At 42.3% G+C, this 19,374-nt stretch overlaps 1 protein-coding gene across 4 annotated transcripts in view; it reads right to left on the bottom strand.

Annotated features, from left to right (window-relative positions):
• Window positions 1-19,374, bottom strand: part of FEZ1 (fasciculation and elongation protein zeta 1) — a 174,872-nt gene that overhangs the window by 19,604 nt on the left and 135,894 nt on the right. For all 4 annotated transcript variants that reach the window (XM_048827285.2, XM_048827283.2, XM_048827286.2 and 1 more), the window contains one exon: window positions 6,456-6,531. In XM_048827285.2, the coding sequence (XP_048683242.1) occupies window positions 6,456-6,531 (76 nt within the window). The remainder of the gene's footprint in view (window positions 1-6,455; window positions 6,532-19,374) is intronic.

The following is a 19,374-nucleotide window of genomic DNA, read 5'->3' as shown; positions in this document are numbered from 1 at the left end:
TCCCAGCGGAGCCTGATTCTGGGATTTAGGCACCTAAAGTAGCGGTTAGTTTCCTAAGTCTCTTTGGGAATGTAGCCCCATATGTGCACAAACTTCTATGCTTTATCACACAGTAGTTATGCAGATTTGTAAAGGGTTGTAAGGTTCTAGGATGGTTAAACTCATTCCACCACGCAGGGAATGTCCTCCATTTAGAGGTCAAGGTATACAGTTCCTTTAGGGGTTGTGTACCCATCTGAATGGCCTACCCTTAGAGGCTAATAGAACCAGTGCATCTGATGAAGTGAGCTGTAGCTCACGAAAGCTCATGCTCAAATAAATTGGTTAGTCTCTAAGGTGCCACAAGTCCTCCTTTTCTTTTTGAGAACCAGTTTGGTTTTGTATGGCTGGGAGGAAAAATACGGTTCTATCACCAGTCCTCCATCTATGTCCTTGATACAGTGACTAAGTGTTCTCTTTCTAGCTTTGTCACCACTGGTCATGGTGGTATACGGGTCTCTCTATCCCTCCCTCCCTTGCTCACTGCTTCTGATATTTTTATATATCAGAGCTGATTAATTGTAACAGATGAAGCAGGAAGGAAGATGGCTAGAGCACACGTGGCAGAAGTCTCATTCTGACCTTATTCCATTGTAACATATTATTACATATTGCATATGTAATATTCCTCAGTACTTATTTTACTGTTAAACATAAAGGAAGAGGAAGAACACATAGCACAGAAGTACAACCTTCTCTATCTTTTTCCAGGGTCTTAAAAAACAAGCACTAATCTAACTACCAAGAAGGAAATAAAACTAATAGAAAAAGCAAACAACAATACATTATATTCTAATAGTTAGCACTAATCCTACATTGAGGCAGGGAACAAGGGGGTGGTTCCTGACCATAGTGGTTGACAGCAAGAGAGGAACTGAGAGATTAGTAAGGGGCAGTGTCTTTCATACCCTTGGTTTTTCATTTGTTTTGGATTATAAGGCTGTATGCTCTCCCTAGCAGTTTTTACTCCTATGAATGGGTCTGTGGCTTGCAAATCATGGCATGTATCTCCGGCAGTGGGGATCTGCAGACGCAATTTCATGAAAGAATTGTGTGCAAGATAACTACAACAGCTGAACCAATTTTGTTCAAACTTGGCTTGTTTTGTAAATCTCGGTGAGTTCTGAGGAAAAAGCGAAATTGTCTGTTTCCTGGTAGTTTTGAACATACTGGCATTGAAAGTCTTCATGCACTGTAGTGTTTGTTGCTAGGTTCTTATTTCTCTCACTTTTGAGTGATGAGTGTTGTGGCAGAGCTCCTACCTTGTCCCTGTGGGTTCCGCGCTTCCAGGCGGTTTATGCTAGCCTCAGTCAGAGGCTCACTGCGACTCTCCATGTAGCCCTTCTCTCTCTAGGGCCAGGGTACAGTCTACTGAGCCCTTTTCATCATAAACCGGCAAGGAGGTTGGTGAGAGAACCTCCTACAGTCTCTGTTGTCCCTACGGGCTTATTCAAGAACAGTTTAGCCTCCTGTCCTGACAGGGGCCCATCTTCCCCACCCAGGAGGTGTTTCTGTAGTGGTGGGTTAGGGGGAACCCGGGCCTGCCCTCTACTCACAGTGTATATGTGCATAGTTAAAGAGTGGATTGGGTGTGTTTGATCAAAAGCACTTTTAACTGTTGAGCAGGTGTGAAGCACTTTAGCTGGATCTAATTGCTGGAAGGTTTTTAAAGTCCAACAATCTCACAAAAACATTTAGACCAATGTTTTCAAGAGCAGCCAGTAAACTCAGACTTCCCCAATTTAAATTAAAGGGCTGTACAATTTAATCCTGGAATTTTTTATGAACTAAAGAACTTTACAAGTTGTCATTGTTTATGTATTTATTTATGATATTGGAGCACATAGAAGCTGCAACCAAGATCAGAGCCTCATTGTATTAAACAGTGTACAAACAGGGGCCCTTATCTTATAAAGACTTAACGCATGCGCCTATCTTACAATGTGTAAAGTGAAGCATATAAATAAAGATTTGCAGGATCAGGGCCATAAAGTAAGAGAGAGTCCCTTCCCCCAAAGAACTCACAATCTAAATAGACAGGGCAGACATGGAGTGGGACAAAGAATATAATATGCAAGCAAAGTGAACAGAGTCATAGTTTACAAATGTCATGTTAGTTCCACAATTATTTTTTTTTTTATTAATTTTTGGATGGGTTTTCTTTTCTATCTATATTCAATGAAGGCAGGAAGAGGTTTACTAAAAGGAAAAATAAGGGAAGGGAGAGGAGAGGGGGCATGGAAGACAGCTTGAGTGAGACGGAAGTGAAGAGACTTGAGGGAGATGGAGAGGGATGCCAGAGGTTAGAGCCAGAGCCAATCAGTAGACGAAAGAACATGTCTAATGTAGAAAGCATATTCTCATGACATCATCAATGTCCCATGGTGCCTGCTGCTGAAACTGCTTTTGTAGCTGCTCCAGCTGGCTTGAGTTGCTGTGCCCTGGAGTTTCTCTTTGCCCTGAGCCTACATGGGTAGGGGCTGGATAGGGCCTAGTGTCCCTAGAAGGGAGTTTCCCTTGCACAGTTCTCAGTTCGGCATCGTCACCTTGCCACATCCACATACTCTGATGCTGCTGAAAATGCTACTGGTAGCTTAGCAGTTTATTCTCTTGAATCATTGAGAACTGACTGGCATTGTTGGTGAAGAGAGGATGGTTGTCAGACTGCCACTCCTATCAACACCTATGAGAACTGTTTTCTAAATGGATACTCACAAAGAGGGAGAAAGGGATGAAGTGCACAGAACCAGAGTTCAGATATTTGATCCTGCTTTCCTTTCTCTTTTTCTGATTTTTTCCCATTATGGAGATGGATCTGGAAGCAGCATCCATAACATCGAAGGATGCTTGAAGCGTGGTTCTAGGCTGGCCCACTGAGATGATGGACTGGAATTGCTCCCTATGTAATATATGCATATATAATTTATATTTGGCCAGGACTGCCTGATAGTTCACAATCCTGAATTGCAGGGTTGCTGAAGAGTAGAACTTCCACCCAAAGCGATCCAGTCTCTTTTAGTCTCTGTCATATGGGGTAGACTTGGAAAAGTGTTGTCTACCCTGCTCATTTACCACACCCACCACCAGTGAGTTAGGAGGAGGGTGTGAGAACAAAGAATCAGAATCCTTAGGGGGAACATAATACTTCTTAGCCACTCATTTACATGTTGGTAGAATGGCAGCAGGTGTTTGCTTTTCAGTCTTAGCTTGATCCAGGAGTTTCTCATTAATGGGTAACACTGCCCTGGAGGTTGTTGCTGACTGCAGGATATCCAACAGTTTGTGCTGTAAGTCTGGAACCTCCTTGAGTGGAATTTGAAGTGTGTCAGCTACCCTATAGAGGTGTTGAAATTGCCAAAAATCATTGGTCATGGAAGGTGGTGGAGGCATAACTGCCTCCTCTGGAGACGAGGATGAAATAGGTGTTTGAAGGGTGGCCTCTTTATCTGCCCTGGCCTCCTGCTCCTCAAATGCTTTCTTCAATGAGAAGGCTGTTTGTGGAGGAAAGGACCATATGACTCTGGCCTCCCTATGTAATGGTACCAGTGGTTTGGTGAATTGCTGCTGGTTGTAATGGACTGGGTCATAGGCAGTCTGGCCTACTGTTCATGATTGGGCTGAAGTCTGCCCATCAGGGGGTGGTTGTCACTGTGCAGGGGCTGGAGGGATCGCAAGATCCAGGTTCTGTAAGCAAGAGTCAGGGTCAGGCTGGGGTCAAAGACCAGAGATCAGAGGCAGTACCAGGTTAGAACTAAGAGTCAGGAATCAGGGTCAGAGTCAGGCTGGAGTCAGAGGTTGGAGATCAGGAGATCAAGCAGGGTCTGGCATTGCAGCAGGCTGAAGTCTGTGAGATTGTCCAGATGACTTCCTGGGACAACTCCTGGGGTTATATAGAGAGCTTGGAAATGAGAGGGCTGCAGGATACCATCGCTCTGGGTCTCTTGGGCTGCATTTCCTGCCACACCTACCATAGTGCTCCCTATCTGTGCCTCTGCATGGCCTCCCGGTGGCAGTGTGGGACTACCAGTCATCCCAGGCTCCGTAGATCTTGGTTCTAGTCCTGGGTTTCTTACAGTCATCCCAGTATGTCAATTGAGGGGGAGTGGCAGGCTGGGCTGGTTCCATCATCCTTGATGACAAGTGTGATCTTCCCTGTGACTGAACAGATATGCTGGAGAACTCTGAACAGAAATATAAGAGACCAACGGGAAGTCTCCTTCATCCTCCTTAATATCATCTAATGGAGGAGTACCATAGAAAAGGATGGAGAGTCCTGTTCTACCAGAAGATGGAGGTCTGACAATGGGGACCCATGGTACTGACAGACACATGGTACCCATAAGAAGCGAGGACTCCAGTTTTGTCCATTACAGACAGGTCCATAGGTTATTAGAACTATTGCACCAGAAGTGGAGCAGCCATAGGGCAGTACTCAAAGAACACGTATTTCTGTTTTCAGTCTCTTTTCACAAGTAAAAGAATGAAGGAGAGCAGCTTGAAAACAATCATATGAAAAATTTTACTTTTCAGAGAAAAATTGAAGCAAAACATTTTTGTCTGAAAACTTGTAGTTTGAAACTGAAAATTTAAATTTGGAAATGCCACCATGGTGCCTCTTGGAGTCTTAATTCTGGGTGCCTCATTCCCTCATTCTCCTCAATGGGCCAGGCTCCACGGCGGGTCTACATCTCCCATGAGTCACCACAATTTCCCGAGAATTAAGTTTCTAACCTCAAAATATGCTGTGTTCTAAGTGTACTCGAAATAAAATATGGACAATCTACACAATGGTTGCCATGGGCAATATATATCATATAGAGTTTGAGGCCAAATTGTTTACAAATGACAGGTTGATTTTGAGTGTCTGAACTTGGGCAACCAAATTTGGGATACCCCAAATCAGTGGCTGCTTTGACAAATTGGGCCTGAATGACTTGTGGGCTCTCAAATTGACGTACTGTGTGACTTGGACAAGCCATGTCATGTCCCTGTGACCACCTGTAAAACACGGGTCGTGATACCTCCCAATCCCTAGGCGCTGGAACTTGGGGTGCTGTTAGAGGTGCTGGCCAGAAGTGGTTTCCATTATATACAGGATTTACAGTTTGGTTCGATGGCTCTCAGCACCCCCACTATAACCATTGTTCCAGCCCCCTGGGGCAAGCCGGGGGTTTCAGTCAGTAATGTTTGTAAAGCCCTTGGAATCCCTTTGATGGGAAGACAAAGTATGGTATACTGCATTATAGAGTGGTCAGATTCACTTTTGTTTTCTGTAACTTTCACTTCCTGTTTTCACTTCATGTGTTCAAGTTTCATCTTTCAGTGATTCTTGTTAATCTTTCTGTCCACTTGGAATCCTACAGGGTGGGCGGTGGGGGGGGGGGGGGAGACGCAAGACAGATATTAATCATGTTGCTAATGCACTGCTGAAAGGTGCTCTGGGACCATGGTGATGTGGGCAGTGTACTGAACAGAAGAGAAAAGCCCTTAATTCAGGGGACTGTGAATGTAGGGCTGGTTGTTCTTCAAAGAACACTGAGATATGTCTTTCTAAATATAACATATGTTTTCATCACAACCTGATGCAATTTTCACACTAATTAATTATGCAAAAGATTTTATCCTTGGTAATCTTGCTGGAAAGTTTTTTGGTACTAGAGACAAGCCGTTTTTGACACTGCTCACAAACTGTCACTTATACAGAAATTGTATAAAACAGCCATTCATAGCATTTCATTCCTTTCAGAAGAACAGAAGCCAGTGTTTGCTTCATTCAATACAATACGCAGTTGCCATGGAGACACAGAAGGAACCGAAGGAGTTTCCCAGAATGTACCAGGCTTGTCACAGCATATCGGCCTTTTATTTTCTGTTCCAAGTTAGAGTTAGGGGCTAAATTCATTAACTAATAGATGTTGGATGTTTATGAAATGCACTTTAACCTTCAAAATGTTCTTGCACATGATGATTTTCCAGTATAGAAAGCTGGAAGTTAATTGCCAGCAAAAAAAAAAAAAAGTGTAATAGTTTGAAATCAGATAAATAAGGAAGAAGAATGTTATTTGTTTGTAGGAATTTGAAAAACATCCTCTCCCTGTGCTATCCTTTCTTGCCTTTTCCTATTTTGGCTAATGTGTCATTCAGCTCCACTCTGAACATACAAGCCTGTAAATGAAACCCAGTGCACATGATTGTCATGAAATGTATGAATTTCTTCAAATAGAGCTTCAGTCTCACAGATTTGGGATTTCTAGGTCAGAACCAAGCTCAGTAGAGTCAAAATGATAGAGGGTCTAATATCCTGCTAAATTTCACAAGTCCTTCTGCACCCAAATGGCCTTACCACTGAGAGAGCCTAAAATGATACCCTAAAATGGCATTCTGACATAATATGTATGGCAAACCCAGGAACTTACTGTTTGTCAGCATCTGCAGATCTTCGACAGAGGGAGGTGACCCTTTCTTCTCATATGGAATAACCGTGTTCAAATACTAGAAAGGAATGACATGTACCATTATTCTCTCGCCATTGCAGGGCAAGCTAATGTGATGGAAGTATGAAACCAAATTGCTTACAGAATCATGTGAGATATGAAAGAAAAGAAATCACACAAAAAACTCTACTAAGTAAAGAGGCTAATGCTCTAGAAAATAATCTTCAATTCAATATTATTATATATTGGTATGACAAACTATGCAATTGGTGCCAAAGAATGACAAGGACAGAACTCCACGGGATATGCCAGAGGCAGGCAAGGGCTAAATTCTGCCCACCATTTTGGAGGAAACACAAGGCCTCTTGAGGGTCCTGCAGAAAAGTTCTGACTCTACCCAGCCCCTTACTAAAGCTGGGTGAAATATCCTGGCCAAAGTTTTTGGTTTTGGTTGTTTTCCCCCTCCCCGAAAAATGCAGGTTTGGATTGGCTGAAACATTCTGAAAATTCATGTTTGTCAAATTGTTTCTGTCAACACCCCCCCCCGCCTGAAAATGTCAAAATATTTCATTTAGACCTTTTTGACACAAGACATTTCAATTTTTCAATTCAAAACTTTTCATTTCAAAATTACTTGCAATTTCATTTAAAAGCAATAAAAATGTTTTAAACTAGTCAAAATCAACTCAGAATGTTTCATTGCAGAGTAAACAAAACTTACAAAATGATTTGCTGAAAATTCAGAAAAATTGCATTTTTTGGTCAACCTGAACATTTCTTCTTCTTCTTCTTCTTCTTATTTCAACACTGCCAGTGAGCTGAAAAATCAATTATTCCCACAGTTCTACCCACTACTGTGGGTTTTAGTCACAGTTAAGTTTCAAGCTCCTGCTGGGATAGGGCTTTTTTGTGTATGTGTGTGGTTTTATCCCATGACCATTGGCCATTGTCTGGTCCAACTGGTTGGCTAGTCAATATAAGCTGAAGCTATCTGGGTTGCATCTTTCCTTTCCCCCTGGATTCCGCAGTTTTCCTGGTCAATTTTTAATGGAAAGGTCTTTATTTACTTCTGAACATCTAAAGAAACATTTTGCTTAGGAAAAAGAAAAGGAGTACTTGTGGAACCTTAGAGACTAACCAATTTATTTGAGCATAAGCTTTCGTGAGCTACAGCTCACTTCATCTGCATCTTAGGGCTTTTCTACACAGGGACATCCAGGAAAGTTAATCCAAATTAACTAAAGGTGTGAATTTGAAGTGGATTAGTTAAATGTCACTAAATCCCATATAGATGCTATTATTCAGAATTAAAGTGGCTTCAATTTGGATTAACTTTCCTGGATGCCCCCATGTAGACAAACTGTTACTTGCATTTATGTTTTGGTGTTGCAGGAGATGGTGTCTCTTAGTTTCACCATCTCCACTCTCACGCTGATTGCACAGTTCTTCCTGACTCAGTTTTGTTACTGTAATTTGTTACTGTTATTTTCCACCTCAGGTTTATGGTCACTGATTCTGTATTTGTTCTGCCTTTATTTTGCACTCATACTAGTGGCTTAGGTTGAGAGAATCACTGAATTTGGGGTAGGGTTAGTTTGTTTCACAGGTCAGACAGAGTTGTGGGCACATGGAAACGATCTTACATACAAATGGATTATTTATTTCTTTGAATTCAGTTTTTAATCCTCTAGTGTGGGGGCTGTCAATTTTTTTCATGGTGTGAGCTATTTCTTGACAGAAATTGAAAACTCCTCTCACATTCACAAATGCAGTGACCCACCCCATTATGTAACATCTCTGTGAAGGCTACAGTAACTATTTATATGGGAAAGTAATATGAAGAAGGTATGCAGGGCATGTTTAGCTTTCTTCTAATGCAATCTGCGCCCTAGGAAGTCAATAGATAATAGCGTCTCCTGACTAGGGTAGTGCAGAATCAAGCCCTATGTGACTATTCACCTCTCTCCAGACCACTGCTGGTCCACAGAGCAAAGCTTATAAACTATAGCTTTTTTGTTTTCGGGTGAATGGAGCATTTGTTGTTGTGGTTGTTTTTTCTCCCTATGACTCTGGGTGTGTAAAGGGCTCTTTGTACGGTACTGTCACTGTTAGGGCTTATCCAAAGCTCACTGAAGCCAGTGGGAGTCTTTCCTTCAACTTAGGTCTGGTCCACACTTAAAAAGTTAGGTTGACATAGTTACAGTGCTCAGAGATGTGAAAATTCACCTCCGCAAGAACTGTAGCTATACCAGTCTAACTCCCAGTGTAGACACTGTTATACTGAGGAAAAAAAAACCCTTTTGTCTCTGTAGGAAGCGTCTATATTACAGGTCCACTGTTAAAGTGCCCACAATGTAGACATAGCTCAGTGAGCTCTGGATCAGACCCCGATGCAGTGCATCTGGGGCAGATAGTGCAGAGTTCTATTGAAACTTGAAGGACAATCTTGTCAGCCTCAGTTGGGTACTTCCAAAAAAACCCAGGAACAGCTTAGTGCAGCAATAACCCACGCCATGGCATGCCGTAAATAGCAGGCTACTTGTGCACTGATTACAGACCTTTTGGCTTTGTGCCTAGAATCACCAAAACCTGCTAATGCACATTCTCTATAATTACAGTGGCTTCTTAAACTACATTTAAAATACTTTTAAAAACTGAGTCAGAGTCATGGGAAGATTTTTATTTCCCCCGACTAGTTAAAATAGGCCATAGCATAAAGAAAATGTTTACCAAGTGGGGAAAGGAGTAGGAACACCATTTCTCTACAATTTTGACCAAGTTCCCTACAAAAAAAACCACCATTAAGAGAATTTCACAGTGGCACAATTAAGGATTTAAGAATCAAGCAGCATCAAAATTAAGGTTACATACATAAGCTTAACTCTGCCCCCTTGTGCATATGTATTACAATACAGCCTGTAATTGCAGGATTATATATTATATTGCAAGTAGCACAATATATTATATTTTTCTATAACATTACATATACAGATGTGTATTTAGACTTTTAATATACATTTTTCTTATCTCTAGGGCACTTATTCTAATAATTTTGGTAGTGGACCATGTTTTGTACATTTCCTCAAGCACAGCCTTCCATAGCTTGAATTCAGGGGACAAGGCAACTAATTATGCAACTAATTTTGTTGCATATATATATATGCAACAAAATATATATATTTTGCTAGCAAATTATATATATATATTTGCTATATATGCTAGCAAATTTTCACTATCACTTTATGTTGTGGATTCTACAAATGCTATTCATGCACACCTAGTTATAGAAAAAATCCAGAAAAGTAGCTAGCAAAACCATAGTTAAGATTACAGGTGTTTCCATTCTACCCCTTGTTTTTCAGTTGCTCATAACTTCCCAAACTTTTTGGGCTGAAGTTTTCCAGTCCTGAAGCATGATTTTTCATTGACGTTGTGTGCACATGGGCAAGGCAACTGTATAATGGGTATAAATATTTTAGTTCTCATCAACTTAGCACTCATTTTGCATCGCGGAATTGGGCCACTTTTCTTTGCTCAAAGGTGAACGTACAGGGAAAGTTTGATGGAGAATGGTCAGCCATTTTGGGAAATGAAAGATTAGAAAAAATATTTTCTGATTATATAATTTTTTGCCACATTTTTGATAGCTTTAGATTCAGAAAAGATGGGATAATGGTGATGTCTAGGTAAATTGTTTGAACAAAATAGGGTGTAAAATGGGACTTACGTGGCGCATAGACCTTGTGTTGACCCTTTGCACAGGGGTGAATTTCACCCTTTATGAGTGGTTCTGGGAAATAGAAACCTGTCAAGAAAGACTATATCACAATGCAGAGTTAGCAGTCTTAATGTTCTTTAATATGGTTTTGGAATATAATATGGTTTTATATGGAATATAAAATAGTGTATTATTTGAGAAACTGTGTGATAATCAAATTAGTTATGGATGTGAACATATTACGTATCATAAATCATATGCATAAGAGACCAGGTTATGGTTGTGTGTATAGTCTTAGTTTTTGCATTTCCTGACCTTTGAGTGATTAACCAGCTTCTTATAAAAATCTTATAACACAGAATTTTTTCTATCAGATTTCATTTTTTTATTCCCCAAAGAAAAAAAGATGATAGAAAAGAAAAACAAAGGAGGGGGAGGAGAAAAGAGAGGCTGAGGTGTCCCACTCAAAAATTTCAAAGCTCCTCTGGGATGCCAAAAATTGAAAATAACGTATGTCAAATTCGGAATTTGAACTCCTCTGGAACACCCTTTCTTACACATGCTAGGACCCTACTGGAATGCCCTGTCCCACACATGCTAGAATCCCACTCGAAGGCTGAGTACCACACATGCTAGGGACCTACTGGAACACCCTATCCCATACATGCTATTGTCCCATTGAAACACCCTTTGTCACACATGCTAGGACGGAAGGACTCAATAGAACACCCCACTGCAAACACACTTGAGTCCCAGTGGAATGCCCTGTCCCACTAACACTAAGGGGAGAGGCTGCAACGCCCTGTCCCATGCATGCTAGGACCCCACTGGAATGTTTTATCCCATACACACTAATTCCCACTGGAATGCCCTGTCACACAGAGGCTAGATTCCACTGGACTGTCATGTGACATGTTAGACCCCACTGCAAGGCCCAGACCCACACACACTAGGGACCCATTGGAATGCCTGTCCCACACAGGCTTCAGGTTCCACCAAAACCCCCAGGGCCATATGCACTCGGCCCCCACTGGGAATGCCCTGTTGCACATACGCTAGAACCCCACAGGAAGGCCCAGGCCCATACGTGCGAGGAACTCACTGGAACACCATAGAATCATAGAAGATTAGGGTTGGAAGAGACCTCAGGAGGTCAACTAGTCCAACCCCCTGCTCAAACCAGGACCAACCCCAACTAAATCATCCCAGTCAGGGCTTTGTCAAGCTGGGCCTTAAAAACCTCTATGGATGGAGGTTTCACCACCTCCCTAGGTAACCCACTCCAGTGCTTCACCTCCCTCCTAGTGAAATAGTGTTTCCTAACATCCAACCTAGACCTCCCCCACTGCAACTTGAGACCACTGTTCCTTGTTCTGTCATCTGCCACCACTGAGAACAGCCGAGCTCCATCCTCTTTGGAACGCCCCTTCAGGTAGTTGAACGCTGCTATCAAATTCCCGTCACTCTTCTCTTCTGCAGACTAAGGAAGCCCAGTTCCCTCAGCCTCTCCTCATAAATCATGTGCCCCAGCCCCCTAATCATTTTTGTTGCCCTCTGCTGGAGTCTCTCCAATTTGTCCACATTCTTTCGGGGGCGGAGGGGGGAGAGGGGAGGAAGAACTGGATGCAATACTCCAGATGTGGCCTCACCAGTGCCGAATAGAGGGGAATAATCACTTCCCTCGATCTGGTCGAAATGCTCCTACTAATGCAGCCCAATATGCTGTTAGCCTTCCGGGAAACAAGGGCACACTCTTGACTCATATCCAGCTTCTCATCCACTGTAACCCCCAGGTCCTCTTCTGAGAACTGCCGCTGAGTCAGTTGGTCCCCAGCCTGTAGCCGTGCATGGGATTCTTCCGTCCTAAGTGCAGGACTCTGCACTTGTCCTTGTTGAATCTCATCAGATTTCTTTTGGCCCAATCCTCCAATTTGTCTAGGTCACTCTGGACCCTATCCTTACCCTCCAGCGTATCTACCTTTCCCCCCAGCTTAGTGTCATCCGTGAACTTGCTGAGGGTGCAATCCACGCCATCCTCCAGATCATTTATGAAGATGTTGAAACCGGCCCCAAGACTGACCCCTAGGGCACTTTGCTTGATACCAGCTGCCAACTAGACATCGAACAATTGATCACTACCCATTGAGCTCAACAATCTAGCCAGCTTTCTATCCACCTTATAGTCCATTCATCCAGCCCATACTTCTTTAACTTGCTCGCAAGAATACTGTGGGAGACCGTATCCCACACACTCTAGGCTCTCACTTGAAAGCCCTGTCTCACACAGGCTAGGGGGTCCCATTTGAATGCCCTGTCCCATTCATGTTAGGACCTGTTGTGATAATTTGGCCTATAAATTTACTCTGATTGTGAGCTCAACTGTAAAAAGGATGTGCAAGTTCATAATATATCACAATAGTCTATAATAAACATTGAGCTTGTTTGAAATAAGCATGCAAAGCAAACTGTTAATGTTTCTGCTTTAAAATAAAAGAGGGTTAACAAGTATTTTAAAGCTATTAACTTTAAAAAATATTCTAACACATGCTTTGTTTCATATTTTTTCTTCTATTTTGAGGGTTTCAGTTACTGTAATTGGCAATAATCTTGAAGATTTAATGAAAAAAGTATTTTTAAGAAAAAGCAAAAGTGGTAAAAATGAATTATTTTAAATTGTTGTAGGTTAAGTTGCTAACAGAGACTTTTACTGAAATAATGCCTTGGGTAACCCTCTGGTTAACAAAATGCCATCTTAATTCAGGGCTGCTATTGCACTGACTGTGAATTGAATCTCAAATCACCAGAACCAAGGGCTCTTGAAATACTAAATTTTAGGTAATTTTTCTAATTGTTTTGGTTTTGCAATGTTTTTTTCCCTTGTGGTTTAGATTTTGCAATTTTTTTCCTTGCTGTTTTTGCCACCTTTGGTGTTGCAAATGGGTCACAAATACAAAAGTGGTTCCAAAAGAACATCGTTTTGTTGCTTCTTTTTAAAGGAGGGAATATACTTAGGTACAAATGCCACCAGGGCTGTTTTTCTCCAAGTGAACAAGCTTAACCATTAATGCATAAAATGTTCATGGTTTGTGTAAATGTACAGCTTTATCTGTGTAAGTGACAAAAGAGGGGGGAAGTTCTTGCCATCTTTACCCATTCTGGGCATACAGCCAAAGAAGTGATAAGAGCTGGTTTGTTTTTAAACAGAAGCAGTTTTAACTTTTGTTTTAGCTACAAATGAAGTGAGTTGTAAGTTCTTAGCTTTGTTAACATCTGGAAAGTTTAACTTTAATTTTTGTAACATCTAATTAAGTAAAATTTATAAATTCCAATTTTGAGATAAGGAATTTGCACACCTTAAAATATAACCAAGAACCTTTTTCTTTTTCCTTAAGCATAAACTAAGATAATTTTTCTTTGTAATTATGATTCTATGAACAAATGTTCGAACCTAGGCATAATTGGTTCATAAAAGAGGGATTATGTTGTGATAAATGGGCCTACGAATGTATTCTAATTGTGAGCTCAACTGTACAAAGTATGTGAAAGATCATAACATGTCCAAATAACCTATAATAAAAAATGTTGATAGGAAAAAGTACAAAAAGGAGAAAGAAAAACTGAATTTGTCGAAATAAAAGGGCCTGTTGATATGGACTATGTAAAATCATGTGTGGTAAAAACAGAAAATGTGGAACTAGAAATTGATGAACCAAAATTAATGTGTCAGATATTAGCCCTGATGGGTGGACGAAATAACGAGGGGATGAGCTATTCCACCTATCGCTTCCCCCCCCCCCTTTTTTTTTTTGATCCTTAAAGAAAGAGACTTTGAGGGGCGACAATAAAGAAAAGAGGGAGGCTACTGAAGCAGGCTTCACTATCATGGCTTCCACCCCGCACTGTCTCCTGAGGTCTCAGACTTTCTTGGTTCTGATCCTGAGATGTTGTGATCAGGTGTCCACCCCACACAGGCCTGGTAGGGGCTAAGGGGGCGAGGTAGGCCTATTAAGTCCACAGGCTGCACCTGGAGGAAAAGCAAGGGAGTAGGGATTGACTGCAGGCAGGCTCAGCTGGGCAGGAAGAGGCCCCACTGGAACACCCTGTCCAACACACACTAGGAGACAACAGCAATACTTTCTCTCATACATGCTAGGACCCCACTGATATGTCCTTTCTCAAACATGCTAGGGGTCCCACTCAACCACCATGTCTCACAGATGCTGGGACCTCACTGGAACATTCAGTCCAATATATGCCAGGACCGCACAGAAATGCTCTGCTCCACACACGCTAGTGTCTCACTGCAAAGCGTTGTCCCACAAATGCTAGAGGTCTCACTGGAACACAGTGTCCCAAACATGTTAGGACCCCTCTGGAACACCTTGTCCCATATATGCTAGGAGTTACTAGGACCCCACTGGAATTTCCTGTCCTGCCCATGCTAAGCTCCCACTTAAACACCCTCTCCCACACATACTAGGGTCCCACTGAAACTCCCTTTCCCACAGTCACTAGGGTCCCACCAGAAAGCCCTGTCCCTAACATACCAGCACCTCACTAGAACCCTCTCTCCCACGCACACTAGGATCTAGTGGAACACCTGGTCCCGCATACTCTAGGGCCCCAATGTAATGCCCTGTCCCACACATGTTAGGGATGCCACTGGAACCATCCTGTTCCACAGATCCTTTCCCCAAAGCACCTCCAGCTGCTAGGATTCTCTGTGGATGTGCATATACTATCAGCAGGCCAGGAAGGTGATGGAGAGAAGCTCCAACCCTCTTCATCTTAGAAGGTATGCAAGAGAGGAACTCTCCTGCTGCAGACCTCCTAATGTCTGCAGCAAATTAATGGCTTTCCTGAGGACCTTACAGGGCACCTTACAGGTATACAGCAGCTAAGACAATCACTCCATGAGTTCATGTAATGTACAGTGACTAAGGCAAGGTCTTCTGTCCTTACCGCAGTCTATGATTCAGTGAAAGCCACTTATACATTCAGCGTGGCCTGGGGATAATCTACGGCACAGATACTTGATTTTCATAATTGAAAAGCAATTTCCACCAAAGCAGCCAAAGGCAATGGAGGCTGTGTCCCTTTTCAACACTTTTGGCTGTATGGCTGATAAAACAAAGACATTGCAAACACTTCTTTTGTAATAGGGCAAGTATTTTATGTTTGGTTGTTTCTTACTCACCTTACCCTCAAAAATAATTGAAAACTTTTGTTCAGATTTTCCATATAAAATAATCACCTGATTATTTTATGGACTGAGCAAAGACTGAGCCTGGAACATTTTGGCCCCAAATCTGAACATTTTGGAAAGTTCTTATGGCAGTGATACTCAGCCAAATTAATTATCAACATTACCCAAAAGAGCCACAGTAGTGTGAATTCATTGTTTCATTTACTATTGTACCATTCATATGTGAATAGTATGACAGAGGAAATAGTTTTTATATTATATATTATTCTCACGGCAAATATGTTAATAACTTAATTGGTTAATAACATCGTAAAAGCACTGTGATTGGTTAATGATTAAATCATACAGTGTTTTAATATCACATGCTACAAAGAGCCACAGGAGAGACATTAAAAAGCCACTTGCAGCTCGCAAGCCGCAGTCTGAGTATCACTGTCTTAGGGTGATACTCAGCCCTATTCATGGGCCAGCACTAGGTGTAGGCCCCACTACCCTGCCAGTAAAACCTTATTTTGAGGGCTTCAGTGGGACTTAAGTGGTGCCATGCTGGCCCCTGTACAGGTATGAGATGTCAGGTGTGGCCTAGGTTTTTGGCTGTCCCCAGGCAAAGAGGTGTGGATTTAGACCAAGGCCTTATGCCAGTTCCTATGGAGGAGTATGGGGTTGTGGGGCCTGGGCCTCATGCTGGGCCCTGTACAGGGGTTAGGAGTCTGGGCCTTATGCCAGGTCCTGCACAGTTCGGTGGAACCTATGCTTCTTGCTTGGCCCTGCACAGAGGTGAGGGTTCAGGTAATGCCTCTGCCTCAGGCTGGTCCCCTGCACAGGGCTGAATTTCACCATATGTGACTGAAGAGCAAGGATGAGAATGGAAATTGTTATGTTGTCATTTATTATAAGATAATTTGTTACTGATTTACTGATTTTTCAGGTTTCCTAGCGCTCTGGGGCTCAGACTCCCATCTTCCATCTCCCCTTCAGCCTGACCACTTTTAGCTGAGGCTTCTGGCCCAGTAGCACTTTCAGCTCCCATTTTTTTATGACCAAATCTAACACTGGGGATCAAGTGTCCCCATAATAATTGTTGTGAATTGGTACTGTACCAAAAGGGTAGCTGGTCTCATGAGATGGGCTGGGGAGGAACCTGCTTCTCTCCAGCTTACCCTTCATTTCTCTCCTTTTCCATCAAGCTCCCCCCTGGCTCCCCACCTAAACCTGGTCACTTAAATCATTAAATTAAACTAGGAATTGTAACAAAGCTTCTTTTATGCTTATCCAGGGCTGCTCAGCACTGTGTGGTGATGCTTCCCCTGAGAAGCCCTAGTTTTGGCACCCCTACTGCAGAAAGACTTCCTGGGGAAACCACAGTTTCAACCATTTCAATCAGCAATATTAGGAAAGTGGCTTGTTATTTGGAGTAGTGTTTCATGTAGGCGCTGAAGGCCGAGTTGCATCAAGACTTACAAGTTTAGAGTAAGATTGTGGCTCTACCTACATCACGCTTTACAGAGTTTGTGGGACAGCAGCCTCCATGGGATTCTACTGCCCTTTTCCCAGGCAGCAATGGGCAAGTGGCAAAGGAGTGGGCGGACAGCTGAGCTGATGTGATGGCTGACACACTGGGGACCTCCTCAGCTAAATGCATGAGCTGCTACAGTGCTTGAACCAAGACTCTGTCAGTAGGGGCTGGAACAACTCACATCCTCTATGACTCAGATCACAGGAGCATCAACCACAGGGTTACACTGGCATGGAGGGGCAAGTAATCTGTACCAAGTAAAAGGCTGGCACAAATTACTTCTACCCTGGAGCAAGCGGGAACCAGGCACTGAATCATGACTCTGACTTACAGATAGGGGTCTGGTCTAGTCCTAAGGCAGTGAGCTTTAAATGTACAAAAATAAAGGCAAAGCTAAACTGTTTACGTCTAAATTAAATGGACTCTGTTTTACCCAACAATGCTTAAATTTTTAACTAACGTATCAAAGAATCATAGAATATCAGGGTTGGAAGAGACCTCAAGAGGTTATCTAGTCCAACCCCAACTAAATCATCCCAGCCAGGGCTTTGTCACACTAGGCCTTAAAAACCTCTAAGGATGGAGATTCCACCAGCTCCCTAGGTAACCCATTCCAGTGTTTCTCCACCCTCCTAGCGAAATAGTTTCTCCTAATATCCCCCACTGCAACTTGAGACCATTGCTCCTTGTTCTGTCATCTGCCACCACTGAGAACAGCCGAGCTCCATCCTCTTTGGAACCAGATCATTAATGAATATGTTGAACATAAGAACTTAAGAATGGCCATACTGGGTCAGACCAAAGGCCCATCCAGCCCAGCATCCTGTCTGCCGACAGTGGCCAATGCCAGGTGCCCCAGCGGGAGTGAACCTAACAGGTAATGATCAAGTGATCTCTCTCCTGCCATCCATCTCCACCCTCTGACAAACAGAGGCTAGGGACCCCATTCCTTACTCATCCTGGCTAATAGCCGTTAACAGTCTTAACCTCCATGAATTTATCTTATTCTCTTTTAAACCCTGTTACAGTCCTAGCCTTCACAACTGCCCCAGGCAAGGAGTTCCACAGATTGACTGTGCGCTGTGTGACGAAGAACTTCCTTTTATTTGTTTTAAACCTGCTGCCCATTAATTTCATTTGGTGGCCCCTAGTTCTTATACTACGGGAACAAGTAAATAACTTTTCCTTATTCACTTTCTCCACACCACTCATGATTTTATAGACCTCTATCATATCCCCCTTAGTCTCCTCTTTTCCAAGCTGAAAGTCCTAGCCTCTTTAATCTCTCCTCATATGGGACCCATTCCAAACCCCTAATCATTTTCGTTGCCTTTCTCTGAACCTTTTCTAATGCCAGTATATCTTTTTGAGATGAGGAGACCACATCTGTACACAGTATTCAAGATGTGGGCGTACCATGGATTTATATAAGGGCAATAAGATACTCTCCATCTTATTCTCTATCCCTTTTTTAATGTATCCTAATATCCCGTTTGCTTTTCTGACTGCCGCTGCACACTGCGTGGACTCTTCAGAGAACTATCCACGATGATGCTAAGATCTCTTTCCTGATTAGTTGTAGCTAAATTAGCCCCCATCATATTGTATGTATAGTTGGGGTTATTTTTTCCAATGTGCATTACTTTACATTTATCCACATTAAATTTCATTTGCCATTTTGTTGCCCAATCACTTAGTTTTGTGAGATCTTTTTGAAGTTCTTCACAGTCTGCTTTGGTCTTAACTATCTTGAGCAGTTTCGTATTGTCTGCAAACTTTGCTACTTCACTGTTTACCCCTTTCTCCAGATCATTTCTGAATAAGTTGAATAGGATTGGTCCTAGGACTGACCCTTGGGGAACACCACTAGTTACCCCTCTCCATTCTGAAAATTTACCACTTATTCCTACACTTTGTTCCCTGTCTTTTAACCAGTCCTCAATCCATGAAAGGATCTTCCCTCTTATCCCATGACAACTTAATTTACTTAAGAGCCTTTGGTGAGGGACCTTGTCAAAGGCTTTCTGGAAATCTAAGTACACTATGTCCACTGGATCCCCCTTGTCCACATGTTTGTTGATCCCCTCAAAGAACTCTAATAGATTAGTAAGACATGATCTCCCTTTACAGAAACCATGTTGACTTTTGCCCAACAATTTATGTTCTTCTATGTGTCTTACAATTTTATTCTTTGCTATTGTTTCAACTAATTTGCTCAGTTCTGATATTAGACTTACCTGTAATTGCCTGTAATTGCGGTCTGTAATTGCTGGGATGACCTCTAGAGCCCTTTTTAAATATTGGCGTTACATTAGCTATCTTCCAGTCATTGGGTACAGAAGCTGATTTAAAGGACAGGTTACAAACCATAGTTAATAGTTCCGCAATTTCACAGAACAAAACATTTTGGGTTGTAGAACAGTATTGTATCAAACTTCAGCACAAGGACTGTAAAGTAGCT

The sequence above is a fragment of the Caretta caretta genome, chromosome 22, assembly GCF_965140235.1.
Source record: "Caretta caretta isolate rCarCar2 chromosome 22, rCarCar1.hap1, whole genome shotgun sequence".
In the NCBI taxonomy this organism is placed as follows: Eukaryota; Metazoa; Chordata; order Testudines; family Cheloniidae; genus Caretta; species Caretta caretta.
The sequence above is the reverse complement of the archived record's forward strand: the minus strand, read 5'-3'. Positions and strand labels throughout refer to the sequence as shown.